Consider the following 14477-nt stretch of genomic DNA (forward strand, 5'->3'; position numbering starts at 1 on the left):
AAATTATTGCGATAAACGATAATATTGTCGGCACCGTTTTAAGACCATTTTAGACATAATGATAATATATAATAATAATTCTAGTACATCCTTTCAAACATAACTTTTTATTGAACATTCAACATTGCAAATGAAATAATATTAAAATATATAAATTCATAAATAAAACAAATTAATTAAATTATAAAAAATTAATTAAATCACACACAACCAAAACAATAAATTAAATAGTCAGGCTGGAAAACAGAGCTCTCTCTCTCATATATATATATATATATATATATATATATATATATATATATATATATATATATATATGAGAGAGAGAGCTTTATAAATAAATAAATATGAGCACACATTATCTCACAAGCAAAAAAACCCTCCTTAAAACAACAGTCAAGTGTACAGTCCACTGTCAAAGACCCAGATGCCTCAACAGGCCATATCCAAATCTGTTTTTCTAAGTTTTCGAGCAAGGAACACCAACATGTTTGCATTGTCGGGCGGGGGCTCTCAATCTCCAGCTGCCGTGTTTGCTCCCAGCTGGGAAAACGGAATGGGGTGGTTGTGTTTTAGGTGGTTTAAAATGCGTGGTATTGCCTGCTTTTGTCGCTACCTTTTTTAAACCAATGCGACACACCGCCCGGCTCCTTCAAGTCCGTAGGTTCGCCTCGTTGATTTGGTTTGAATCCAAAATACTGCCACACCAGAGAATCGAGATGTGTAGTTAGGTTTTGTAACCAATTCCATTTCACTTTAAATTCCCCGCGAGTAAGTCACACGTTGTCTCCCGCTTGTCGCTATATTATTAATTTGGCTGCTACGCTGCTGCACGTGCACGCGGAGTGTCCTGACCTGGCTGTGTGTCAGCCCCGCCCCTCACAGCGCGCCTGGCAGCCACAGCGCTCCAGGCTAAAATGCTGGTCACATCTTTATGTAAACGGCAATTTATCGAGCTCAGAAAAGTTATCGAGTCCATTTTTATTTATCGTACGATAAGTCAATTTATCGATTATCGCGACAGGCCTAAGTACACCTGCTGTGTTTTAAAAGTCTGGATCTGCTCTTAAATCAACACAAACTATATTTCCTTTTCATTTGCCGGTAACAATCAGTATTTCCGGTCCTTGAGCTCAGATCAAAATGTCTTGCCGTGTTCAGTTTCATCAGAGCTATTTAGCCATCATCCACTCTTTGTATCTGCAGGTATTCAAACACACACCTTTCCCGATGACCTCCTCTCGGATGCGAGTCTTCTCCTCCACCAGCTCTGCTCCTTCTTTGGAGGCTCGGAAACGGCGAGAGCGCTGCTGGTTCATCTTGGCACGCGGAGCCTTGGTGGTGAAAAACAAAGGTTTAGACACATCAGCTTTTATTAACCCAGATGACATTAAAGAGGTTGTTATGTTTCTTCTTTACCTGCTTGCAAAGCACTTTGAGCACCAGGAAACACGCTATATAAATAACATGTATTATTATTATCAATATGCTGTCTGTCTGGATTAGTGTTCACTGCTTCAGTATTCTCTCACATTGCACTGTTTATAACTAATACATGGTGGATTCTCTGGCAGATGTTTCCTTATTTTAGCCACATTTTTCTGTGGATGCAGGTTTTTAAACACTGAAGGTAACTTACCACTCCATCGATGGCCATGTAGAGAACTCTCCTGGGCCGCACGATATTGAACAGGCGGTCGATGTACTCAAAAATGGCGACCATCATCTCGTCTTCATTTTTTGGGGCAGCTCTGTGGACAGCAGAGGGCAGAATGTGAATAAGGGGCTCAGTTTTAACCCCTAGATTTATTATACACCTAATTAAAAAAATACAATTTTAAAACTCCCTGTATGCATAAAGGAAAACAGACTTGTGTTGTATAATAACTTAAAAGATTCAATAAATAGGACGCAATCCCCCATTGGAAAACACTCAAATGTATAACTTTTTATCCAAATAAAACAAAACTGCACGTTTCAGAGTGGCCTTTTATTGTGGCCAGCCTAAGGCACACCTGTGCAATAATCATGCTGTCTAATCAGCATCTTGATATGCCACACCTGTGAGGTGGGATGGATTATCTCGGCAAAGGAGAAGTGCTCACTATCACAGATTTTTTCCGATTTGTGAACAATATTTCAGAGAAATGGTTATTTTGTGTATATAGAAAATATTTTAGATCTTTGAGTTCATCTCACGAAAAATGGGAGCAAAAACAAAAGTGTGAAACAGAGACGAGCGTTAGGTTTCAAGTCAACTTGCTAAAAGTTATTGGTACATTAAAACAGATAATGTATTAAGTGTTTCATACTTGTCCTCTGGATGTGTGCAGGGGTGAATGATCCCGTTCATGTCCAAGTACAAATTGTCAAATTCCACCTCGTTGGGGTTAGGCTTTGTAGTATCAACAGGAATGCAGACGCCATTACATTCTTTCCCCTGTGAAGACAACGAGCACAATTAAGCTTTCGTGAAGAAAACCCAAAAGCTAGACAACAGACGCTCACGAGACAAGTACAATGTTTCGCTACATTTCAATTCTTTGAGTATAAGACGTTGCATTGTATTTCAGCTAAAAGTAGAGGTGGTTAAGGTGAGCTAAGTTTGAAAGCTGAAGTCATTGGGTCACATGACATGGAAGCTGCTGAAAAGCTATGAGAATTTCCCCCCAAAAAACTGCAGATCTTTCATTAAGAATTTTTTTTTTATATAGCACTAAAATCCAAATTAAAGTGGTGTGTCCTACTTGTCTGATGGGCTATTACAACGCTAGATTGATTTAAAGTCACAGGGTAATATGACAGAAGAAGAAACTGCTGAATTGTACTCTTAATTTCAAGCTACTGTACACATATTTTAATGTATATAGTACACTATGTTTATATGTCCAGTAGATTGGTATATTAGACGGACAGACACTGTATTGATCCCAAATGGGGTGTACAGGGATTCAAACCTTTAAAAAAGGTGGAAAAAAAGTATAAACAAGGATTCTATAAATTCTGTATATTGTATAATGCCTAGTTCCTCATCTGAATATAGGTCTTCTCTCTACTGAGAATATATATATAGTGTTTTATTATGGTTATGATATCTATCTATCTATCTATCTATCTATATCTATATATATATATATCTCTATCTATCTATCTATCTATCTATCTATATATATATATATTCAAAACAGAAAATGGCGGACAATCTCCCTGTCGACTAGAGAGGATGAAACGTAAGACTCATTTCCATTCATTTAAAACAATAATAATGTTATAATGTGGAGGTTTTTTGTTGGTACTCCAGAGATGAGAATACGATCTTCTTCTCCTTGCTCCTATCCATCATGGGCTAATACAGTTTTATAATAATATCCATGGAGTGGAACAAACGAATAAATAACCACGCAGTTTTGTTTACAATCTCACGAATGAAACCACAAACATCCGGGTCTCTGAGGCGTCGGTGACGAACACAAACATTAAAAACACAACAAAAATGAACTTTCAACGCAGCATTAATTGTAAAAAAATACACATCAGCTTGTGATAAGAATAAAATGCATTTATAAACGGTACAAATAGTTAAAATGTTCCCGCCAACGTGAATGCGACATGTACCCGAGCAGATGCTAACATGCTAACATGCTATCCCTTACCTTCTCCTCAACACAATGCACAACGATTGAAGCATATTTTCGGCTAAGCCAACGGAAAAACGCCGGGACTCCCATCTTCGGTGAACAGTGGCTTCTCTCTCAGCGTATAAAAAAGTGTGAAATGTTAAAGAAAGAGTTAAAATAGCTTAAGTTAAAACACGAGTTGTTTGGATGAAATCAACTGTTCGGCTACATGCTGTTGGGCCGTTAAGAACTGTTTCCGGTTCACTCGGCTTTTACCGGAGTGCCTCGTAGAGCCGAGTGTACCCACAGCGTCCCCGAACGGTCACAAGCGGTACTGCGGTGGCAGAACCAGTGCGTAGTACGATATAAGATAAGATAAGAAGTACTTTATTGATCCCGATTTGGGAAATGTTTGCGTTGCAGCAGCATAAAAAGACAAGGCATTGTACATTGGAGAAATTAAAAGACTAAGATATAAAAAATGTAAACGTCTCAAATTGAAATAAAATAGCATTAAAAAAGTAAAAAATATACCGTGGAAATACAAACATACATAGTCTCGCTGTTCAATCTTTTTTTAAGGTTTTCTCTGTGATGACAGAAGTATTATTATTTATTTAACCAGACGTAATATTGGGGACAAAATCGGCCATTTCAAAAATTATGTGGGGACATGTCCCAAGTGTCCCCAGTGAAAATGATGCCTATGGTTGTATTAGAATAAACATAATTTAAAGGAAAACATTTGCAAATGAAGTTAATGGGAGACGGCGTCTGAAATAACATTTGCAATGCAGGTACTAAGCTTGTAACACGTTATTTATACAGTGCATTGAAAAGTATAAATTTCACAAAGAAATGTAATAACCAAGAACACTGGTTTAGTGTCAAGATTTGCAATGTTGACATGTTAGTGGACTTTTAACAGAAAATGTAAAACAAATTTTAAAAAAAATTCTCCCGTTCAGCATGGAGAAGATTATAGAAATCACTAAAAGAGGATTAAAAAATAGACTTTTAAATCAACAATTACATATAAAACATTTATTAAAATGCAATAAAAATAAATATTTACTACTGATTTTTTAATAAATTGTAAATAAATGGTCATAATTGTGGATTTCATTGAAAATACAGCTTTCAATTTAACTGCAGCACTTAAAGTCACAGAGTGTGTGATCTAGTGTGTTTGATGCAGAGTGTGATCCAGTGTGTGTGATACAGTGTGTGACTTAGTGTGTGTGATTTAGTGTGTGTGATAGTGTTTGTGATCTAGTGTGTGTGTCGTGATGTGTGTGATTTAGTGTGTGTGATCCAGTGTGTGTGATACAGTGTGTGACTTAGTGTGTGTGATTTAGTGTGTGTGATAGTGTTTGTGATCTAGTGTGTGTGTCGTGATGTGTGTGATTTAGTGTGTGTGATCCAGTGTGTGTGATGTAGTGTGTGTGTGATCTAGTGTGTGATGAAGTGTGTGTGATGTAGTGTGTGTGCAGAGTGTATTTGTGATCTAGCAGTCTGTAATTGTTTTGTCCTGATGTGACATAATGTTTCTTTAATGGAGACTCTCTGCTCTGATGCCCTCTCGCTTCCAATCCTGCAGCTCCACATTTAAGGTGAATTAGAGGTTTCTCTCGTACAGTTTGGGGGGGGGGGGGGGGGGTGTGTGTTTGTGTGTGTGTGTGTGTGTGTGTGTGTTTGTGTGATCTACTGTGTGAGATGGGGGGGGGGGGGGGGCGCGCCATTAGCCTCCCCTCTTCAGGTAGTCTGACACCAACACTGCAGTATCATTACTGCAAAGAGCTGCTGATGGAAAACACTTGGCCTGCTCCGACGGGCCATTTCCAAAAACATTTACGCTGCAGCTGCAGGTAAACCCATAGACTGTATATTTAAAGGGTAAACCCACTGTATATATAAAGGGTAAACCCATAGACTGTATATATAAACGGTAAAACCATAGACTGTATATATAAAGGGTAAACCCATAGACTGTATATATAAACGGTAAAACCATAGACTGTATATATAAAGGGTAAAACCATAGACTGTATATATAAAGGGTAAAACCCACCGCATGACTCTGTGTCTGTGCTGCGAGACGGAGGAGAGGAAGGGCAAGGTGGGGGGCGAGGTGATGCAGATCCACCATGAGAGAGAAATACATTCAGTCAGAGGCGCTGCAGCTCAGGAATGTGGCACGAAAACACATTTTAACAGAAGATGCGTTCACTGAATTCATGTAAAAATGCATGCTTGGGTTATTTTAGATGCCTTCTGCTGCAGACTACTCTTTCTAAAGATATTGAAATTGGTCAGAATCAGAAATCCTTAATTTATTATGTTTATCAACAGCATAACAGAAAGGGGGACAGTGCAGATAAAAGACAGAATACAGTAAGTAGTTTAAAGAGGCAAGCAAACAGTTAAAGGTAGGGTAGGTACGAATGGAGAAAGCAGCTCGAGTGCGCTAGAATTTGAAAGTAGATGGGCGAGTCCTGATTCATCCGGATCATTAACTAATTAATCCTAGAAATGAGCTGGTCGTGACGAGTCTCCCCTCTCCATTAACGCGAGTCCTTTGAGTCCTACACCTGGAGTGACGTACAAATTAAAGCTATACATTGCGTCACTCGCTACTCTCTTTATAACATGTAAAATAAAATTACAACGTATACCCCAGTCCATCTGCCTAGTGCAGGGGTCTGCAACCTTTTTGACCAAAAGAGCCATTTTGCTCCTTTTTCCCAAACATTTTTTTTGTCTGGAGCCGCAAAACATATTTCATAGCTTGATAGCTAATAAAGTTGTATTTATTGTTATATCAGACAAAAACTACAGTTTTTTTTGCATTTATTAGGCTATTTATTACATTATATACAGCTGTTAACCTCTAATAAGAAACAAAGAACTCCTATAAGTAGAATTACAAATAATACACAGGCCTATTTTAAAATAAATTAAACACAGCACTTGGGGAGTCCTCTGCACATTTGAAGGAAAAAAAATATTATTAAAATGGGCCCACTTTGAAATAAATAAAACATATAGCTGCACCCTAAAGGCCCAGATACACCGGCCCGAAATCGGCAGTAAATGGGAGTCGGGCCGAACATGAGCGTGGGCACGCCTTATTCGGAGTGGTGTGCGCCGCACCGTCGGGTCTTTTCTGCCGACCTGACGCCTTTTCTTTTGAATCGGCGTCGGGAACACCACCGGAAGTCAGACAAAGGGATAACACTGATTGGCTGTTCAGCTAGCGAATCAGTGCATGAGAAGCGTTAACGGAAGTGAGGGAGGTAAACAAATGATTTAAAATGGAAGATGGAACACACACGGACGGCTATTTCACCTCATCGGTTTATAGAGCTCCTGTTCGTTCAGGTTTTCAATGGACGAGAGTGAAAATGGAAAGAAAAACGCTATTTGTTGTTTGTTTATATCACGGAGTCTGTTCTTCTTCTCTGTCTTCCGGTTGTTCCGGTTGTTGCCTCTTTTGAATGATGAATACACACTACCGCCGCCTGCTGGTAAGGAGAGTTTTTGCTACTCACGCATACGCAGTTCATAAGTGCTCGGCTTGGATTTGCGGTGTGTTCCAGTGCGCAAAGTCGGCAAATACGCAGGAGAGTCCGGCGACGCAACAGTCGGTGTCGGCGACTTCTCAGGTGACTGGCCGGTGTATCTGGGCCTTAAAAAGAGTTAAAGGTAGGGTAGGTAAGAATGGAGAAACCAGCTCGAGTGGCTAGAATTTTAAAATACACAACCGGAAAAAATAGGCCTCTTCCTTCAGACTTTCTTACAGAGTCCCTCCTCCATCACACACGAACGCGCATCATCAATGAGGCCACGAGATAAGTTTGTGCACAGATGGAAGGCTGACAGGCAGGTAGGCCATCCAGTTATTTTAGCCAGGTCGGCTAAAATGATCGGTCGTGCTTTTTACAGCGCTACGGTTTCCAGAGATGAATTTTTGTATGTATTTATTGTCAAAGCATTTAATATATTCATTGCTATCGGGACGTTAAGAGCATTCCATAGAATATAACAAAAAGTGTTTTCTGAAATAAATTACATACCCCATTGAATTATGACTGAAGATTGTCAGCTGTCTTCCTCTCCCTTGTTGTTTCTCGATACATAAAGGCTGCAGGACCGTTGACAACTTCTCTCTACATACCAAACATACCGGTAAACCAGCATCGTTTGCTGTGAAAGCATATAACTCTGTCCACACAGAATTAAATCCTGTGTTCCTCCGGTACTTTTCTTTGATTTATCCATAGTTCGCTCATCAAGCCGGGGGTCCCCACGCGGGCACCTCCAGGAAAAGGCGCTCGCGCGGGATCGTAGCAGGATGTGACGCATATTTTAGTTTACCTAATTAAAACCGTTTTGTTTTTTATTTATGTGTCACAGTATCACCTCTAAATACAAGATACGAAACATTTTCAACCGTGCAACAAAATATAAATAGTCCTACAAATACTTTTATTTTATTTCCTTCTTATTTTTGTCTAAGCTCAAGGGAGCCAGAGCGGAGGGCTTAAAGGGCCGCATGCGGCCCGTGGGCCGCGGGTCGCCAACCCCTAGTGCCTACCCTTTAGCAAGTATAGCTTCCAGAAGTTATCGTTTGGCTCAGGGGAGGGGACGTGGATCAGTGAGACTTCCTGCAGACTCGTGGGGACTCAGAGCCGCGGGAGCCGGGAGCCGAGTCAACAGCAGACTCAGAGATGTGCAAATCCTGACTCACTGTGCAAAACACAGCAGACTCGTGCGGACTCAGAGCCGTAACCGTATAGCAGCAGATCCAGAGATCCAGAAGACTCTTCGTCATGCAGGAGTCAACAGCAGACTCAGATTCGCAAAATCGCAAAATGCCCCTTTTTTTTTGTGATCAACATTTTTTATTAAAGCAAAAGACGTGTAGCGGAGTTTAATATAACGTCAGTTTAATATGCTCGTGAAATACAACAAGTTTTCGGTTTCACCGATAGGATTTCTACTGTCTTGGTGATGCTGACTCGTATGATCCGGATCTCTTCAATGACTGACTCAGAAGACCCTGAGTCCATAAAAGGATCCGGATTTGCCATCTCTATTTTAACCGATGTATTTATTGTCAAAGCATTCAAGATATTCATTGCTATCGGGATGTTGAGGCATTCCATGGAATATAACAAAAAGTGTTTCTGAAATAAATTACATACCCCACCTTTAACAAATGATATCTAATAAGTACACATACAAAGTTAAAGTATAAAAAGGGACACTTTGTGAGACTAGTTTTAAACTAAAAAGTTGACTTTTTCCGTTTTTAGTCCACCCATTTTCATTTTATTAGTTTGTTGAAAGCAATAATATTATCTTTAAATACATATTAGGTTCAACTTAATAATATTGCAGTTAAGTGAATCATATTGAAATAAAACATTATAGTCAACGTTGCAGTTTTTTCAGTTTACTTTAAAGTGGACAAATACTGTAAGTGTAACAGACAGTTGTATTATAAGTAAATTGTTTTAATTATTTGCACATTTGTTTTTCTCAACAGTGGTGTTACAGTCTGAGGTTGTGAAGTATTAAATGATGTTTAAGGATTCCAGTAGAGAAAGCAGTGAAAACATTTTCTTGTGTGTGTGTGTGTGTGTGTGTGTGTGTGTGTGTGTCATGTGTTGTTCTTGATGTTTGTCTGTTGATGTTACACATGGAGCTGCTGTGATGCAAGGAGCATTTCAGACTTGATCAAGTATTATCGTATCGTGTCCCTGCTTTCAAAAGGTGTATCTCATCGTCTTACTGAACACATCGCTTTCAGGTGGGGACAGGAGCGATTGTACTTGGGATGGAAAAACTTCACATTTTATCTAATTAGTGGAAAATGTTTACTTTTCATACTTTACAGAGGTCCTATAATACTTTTTGGGGGCTTCCCCTTTCCTGTAGTGTGTTATAGGTTCGTGTGCATGCCAATGGTCTAAAAAGGCTCAAATCCCTGAGTCCCCTCCTTCCTGAAACGCCTCCATGGGACTCCTTTGTTTACTTCCTTAACATAATGACATCACAACAGAACACTAGCGCTTCTATTGTACATGATAGGCTAAGGGGCGGGACATCTCTAAGCATTTGACCAATCCCGGCAAGCTAACCAATCAAAGCAGACTGGGCTCTGGTTTCAGACAGAGGGTGAGAAGAGGTGCTGCAGCACAGGCAGTATGAGAACAATACAGAGCTTTTTGAACATTAAAGCCTGGAGACATGTAGAGACACTACATACTGATATACACCTGAACATCAGCAGGAGAGAACTCTTTAAAGTAGAGACACTACATACTGATATACACCTGAACATCAGCAGGAGAGAACTCTTTAAAGTAGAGACACTACATACTGATATACACCTGAACATCAGCAGGAGAGAACTCTTTAAAGTAGAGACACTACATACTGATATACACCTGAACATCAGCAGGAGAGGACTCTTTAAAGTAGAGACACTACATACTGATATACACCTGAACATCAGCAGGAGAGGACTCTTTAAAGTAGAGACACTACATACTGATATACACCTGAACATCAGCAGGAGAGGACTCTTTAAAGTAGAGACACTACATACTGATATACACCTGAACATCAGCAGGAGAGGACTCTTTAAAGTAGAGACACTACATACTGATATACACCTGAACCTCAGCAGGAGAGGACTCTTTAAAGTAGAGACACTACATACTGATATACACCTGAACATCAGCAGGAGAGGACTCTTTAAAGTAGAGACACTACATACTGATATACACCTGAACATCAGCAGGAGAGGACTCTTTAAAGTAGAGACACTACATACTGATATACACCTGAACATCAGCAGGAGAGGACTCTTTAAAGTAGAGACACTACATACTGATATACACCTGAACATCAGCAGGAGAGGACTCTTTAAAGTAGAGACACTACATACTGATATACACCCGAACATCAGCAGGAGAGGACTCTTTAAAGTAGAGACACTACATACTGATATACACCTGAACATCAGCAGGAGAGGACTCTTTAAAGTAGAGACACTACATACTGATATACACCTGAACATCAGCAGGAGAGGACTCTTTAAAATAGAGACACTACATACTGATATACACCTGAACATCAGCAGGAGAGGACTCTTTAAAGTAGAGACACTACATACTGATATACACCTGAACATCAGCAGGAGAGGACTCTTTAAAGTAGAGACACTACATACTGATATACACCTGAACATCAGCAGGAGAGGACTCTTTAAAGTAGAGACAATACATACTGATATACACCTGAACATCAGCAGGAGAGGACTCTTTAAAGTAGAGACACTACATACTGATATACACCTGAACATCAGCAGGAGAGGACTCTTTAAAGTAGATACACTACATACTGATATACACCTGAACATCAGCAGGAGAGGACTCTTTAAAGTAGATACACTACATACTGATATACACCTGAACATCAGCAGGAGAGGACTCTTTAAAGTAGAGACACATACTGATATACACCTGAACATCAGCAGGAGAGAACTCTTTAAAGTAGAGACACTACATACTGATATACACCTGAACATCAGCAGGAGAGGACTCTTTAAAGTAGAGACACTACATATACACCTGAACATCAGCAGGAGAGGACTCTTTAAAGTAGAGACACTACATACTGATATACACCTGAACATCAGCAGGAAAGGACTCTTTAAAGGAGAGACACTACATACTGATATACACCTGAACATCAGCAGGAGAGGAATCTTTAAAGTAGAGACTCTACATACTGATATACACCTGAACATCAGCAGGAGAGGACTCTTTAAAGTAGAGACTCTACATACTGATATACACCTGAACATCAGCAGGAGAGGACTCTTTAAAGTAGAGACACTACATACTGATATACACCTGAACATCAGCAGGAGAGGACTCTTTAAAGTAGAGACACTACATACTGATATACACCTGAACATCAGCAGGAGAGGACTCTTTAAAGTAGAGACACTACATACTGATATACACCTGAACATCAGCAGGAGAGAACTCTTTAAAGTAGAGACACTACATACTGATATACACCTGAACATCAGCAGGAGAGGACTCTTTAAAGTGGAGACACTACATACTGATATACACCTGAACATCAGCAGGAGAGAACTCTTTAAAGTAGAGACACTACATACTGATATACACCTGAACATCAGCAGGAGAGGACTCTTTAAAGTGGAGACACTAAATACTGATATGAAGAATATAACCTTCTCAAGTCATTTGCATGTTATTCATACATCATTTAGTGATACCAGGCTGAGATATTTCACTTAAAACAACACAAGTGAACCTCATTTTGGCATTCAAGATATTTCACTTTTCAGGGTAATTGCCCTTAAAAAAAAAAACGTATTTATTTTCTCTGTTTGTTTACCCGTGTTTTAAACTGAGTAAAACCTTCTTGATCTCCATTACTGCTGAAGAGGGTGTGTTTTCAGTGTGTGTTTTCAGTGTGTGTGTGTGCATGTGTGTGTGTGTGTGTGTGTGTGTGTGTGTGTGTGTGTGTGTGTGTGTGTGTGTGTGTGTGTGTGTGTGTGTGTGTGTGTGTGTGTGTGTGTGTGTGTGTGTGTGTGTGTGTGTGTGTGTGTGTGTGTGTGTGTTGTGGTGGCACCCCTCGGTTAATGAAGGGAACTGACACCAATGTGTGAGACAGTCAGTAGTCCAATGTGTGTGTGTGTGTGTGTGTGTGTGTGTGTGTGTGTGTGCGCGTGTGTGTGTGTGTGTGTGTGTGTGTGTGTGTGTGTGTGTGTGTGTGTGTGTGTGTGTGTGTGTGTGTGTGTGGGTGGGTGGGTGTGTGTGTGTGTGTGTGTGTGTGTGTGTGTGTGTGTGTGTGTGTGTGTGTGTGTGTGTGTGTGTGTGTGTGTGTGTGTGTGTGTGTGTGTGTGTGTGTGTGTGTGTGTGTGTGTGTGTGTGTGTGTGTGTGTGTGTGGGTGTGGGTGTGGGTGTGGGTGTGGGTGTGGGTGTGGGTGTGGGTGTGGGTGGGTGTGGGTGTGGGTGTGGGTGTGTGTGTGTGTGGGTGTGGGTGTGTGTGTTTGTGTTAATTGAAAAGCAGCTGATGATGTGAAACACTCCTGGCAGAGGTAAAGCGTTTTAATTGAGTTAAATTTGTCTCAATGAAGGCGCTCATTTAAAGCGAGAGTCTGTCAGCGGGACGAGGGTCCTTACCTGCACATTAGAGAGGGGGGGATTTTAATAACAACACACACTCACACTCACTCACACACTCCCACACACTCCCCCCCCCCCCCCCCCCCCTCCTCCACCGTTAGCAGCTCACTGGAGTGGGACTCAATTATTGCTAATGGAAGTTCAGCTTGCATTTTTAAATGGGAGCTGCAGCAAACATTTATTAAATGCAGAACTAAAATGGTAAACTTCTCCCCAGTTAACAATATTTAAAATAAATCCACTATTATTCGTCTTTTTTGCAATGTTTACTTGGTGCATTGACTCAAAAACTGACCTTAAAAATCTGCCCTTTCTTCACTGTATTGTACAGTTATATAGTCTCTATTCAAACAGTCTCTTATATCAGACATATGCCAGTTTAATATCTAAAGAACAAACTAAGTCCTGACGTTAAATCCTGGTCATCACGCAGAGGTCCTCTCGTTGCCTTGTGCTGCCCCCTGGTGTCAAAACTTGAACAATTAATAAGTGCAAAGGTGCTAATCCAGAGCGTCATGAGAGAGATGAAGTATTGAGATGTTGTTCTTTGGACTGGAAGTGTGTCTTTTTGAGACTCAAACCGATCCATGAAGCTGCAGGAGACACACTTTATTCTGTGTGTAAGTCAAACTACAGTAAGGGTTTTTACAACTTTGTTCAATTCTTAATACATAGAGCCGCAAACTACGGAGGCCGACAGGTGCAAACGACCATTAACACTTCCATTAGGAGACACGCCCTGTAGCTTCATAATAAGCGATGCAGATATAAAAACATAAATGTAGAAACATCTTCAGCAACTCAAGGAAACACACACAGTATTTACTGAAAGCTGCATAAATAAGACGCTGCAAGAAGCTCACAACACAACGGAGACCAGAGGACGCTAAAAGGTGACGCACACACATTTGAAAAGTAAGCTACATTTCAAAAACCGTCCGGCAAATAAAATGTGCAGGTAATAATGCCATTAATTTAGACCGCAAATTGTTTGTGCACAGATGGAAGGCTGACAGGCAGGTAGGCCATCCAGTTACTTTAGCCGGGCCGGCTCAGATGATTGGTCGTGCTTTTTACAGCGCCACGGCTTCCACAGATGACATTTTTTAATGGATTTATTGTCAAAGCACTTCAGATATTCATTGCTATCGGGATGTTAAGAGCATTCCATGGAACATAACAACAAGTGTATCTCGAGCCGGTTTCTCAAACTTACATAAACCATATTTAAATGTCATTATTATTATTATTATTATTATTATTATTATTATTAGTTCCTTCTTTATTTCTGAATTTCTTTCATATTTTCAGATTATCGTTCCCATTTTTATTCCTTTCCTTTTTGTATATGTATAAAATATATATTGTTTACTGCGGACTTGTAATCGAGTATTTATTCCACATTTGCATTAATAATTGTACTTCGGGAGGGGATTTGTTTTCTCCTTCTTAAGGTAAAGACCAATAATACTTTTCTTAATGTAATTTATTTCCATTATCTTCTGTAGTTTAATTGTAAATGAATGTACCCTACCCACCCGTACCGTCTCCCCTTAAAGACACAAGGATCTGTATCTGATCTAAAGCATTAAAGGGGCCTTTATTAAAGGGGCTTGTCATT

General features: G+C 40.0%; 1 protein-coding gene across 1 annotated transcript in view; it reads right to left on the reverse strand.

Annotated features, from left to right (window-relative positions):
• The window catches only part of xrn2 (5'-3' exoribonuclease 2), a 55510-nt gene extending 51629 nt beyond the window's left edge, over window positions 1-3881 (reverse strand). Inside the window, exons 1-4 of the mRNA XM_079645348.1 lie at window positions 3654-3881; window positions 2313-2440; window positions 1640-1751; window positions 1223-1334 (exon numbers count right to left, since the gene is read on the reverse strand). Of these exons, the coding sequence (XP_079501474.1) occupies window positions 1223-1334; window positions 1640-1751; window positions 2313-2440; window positions 3654-3728 (427 nt within the window). The 5' untranslated portion in view covers window positions 3729-3881. The remainder of the gene's footprint in view (window positions 1-1222; window positions 1335-1639; window positions 1752-2312; window positions 2441-3653) is intronic.
• Between the last annotated feature and the right edge of the window lie 10596 nt (window positions 3882-14477).

The sequence above is a fragment of the Notothenia rossii genome (assembly GCF_949606895.1).
Source record: "Notothenia rossii genome assembly, chromosome: 8".
NCBI classification, from domain to species: Eukaryota; Metazoa; Chordata; class Actinopteri; order Perciformes; family Nototheniidae; genus Notothenia; species Notothenia rossii.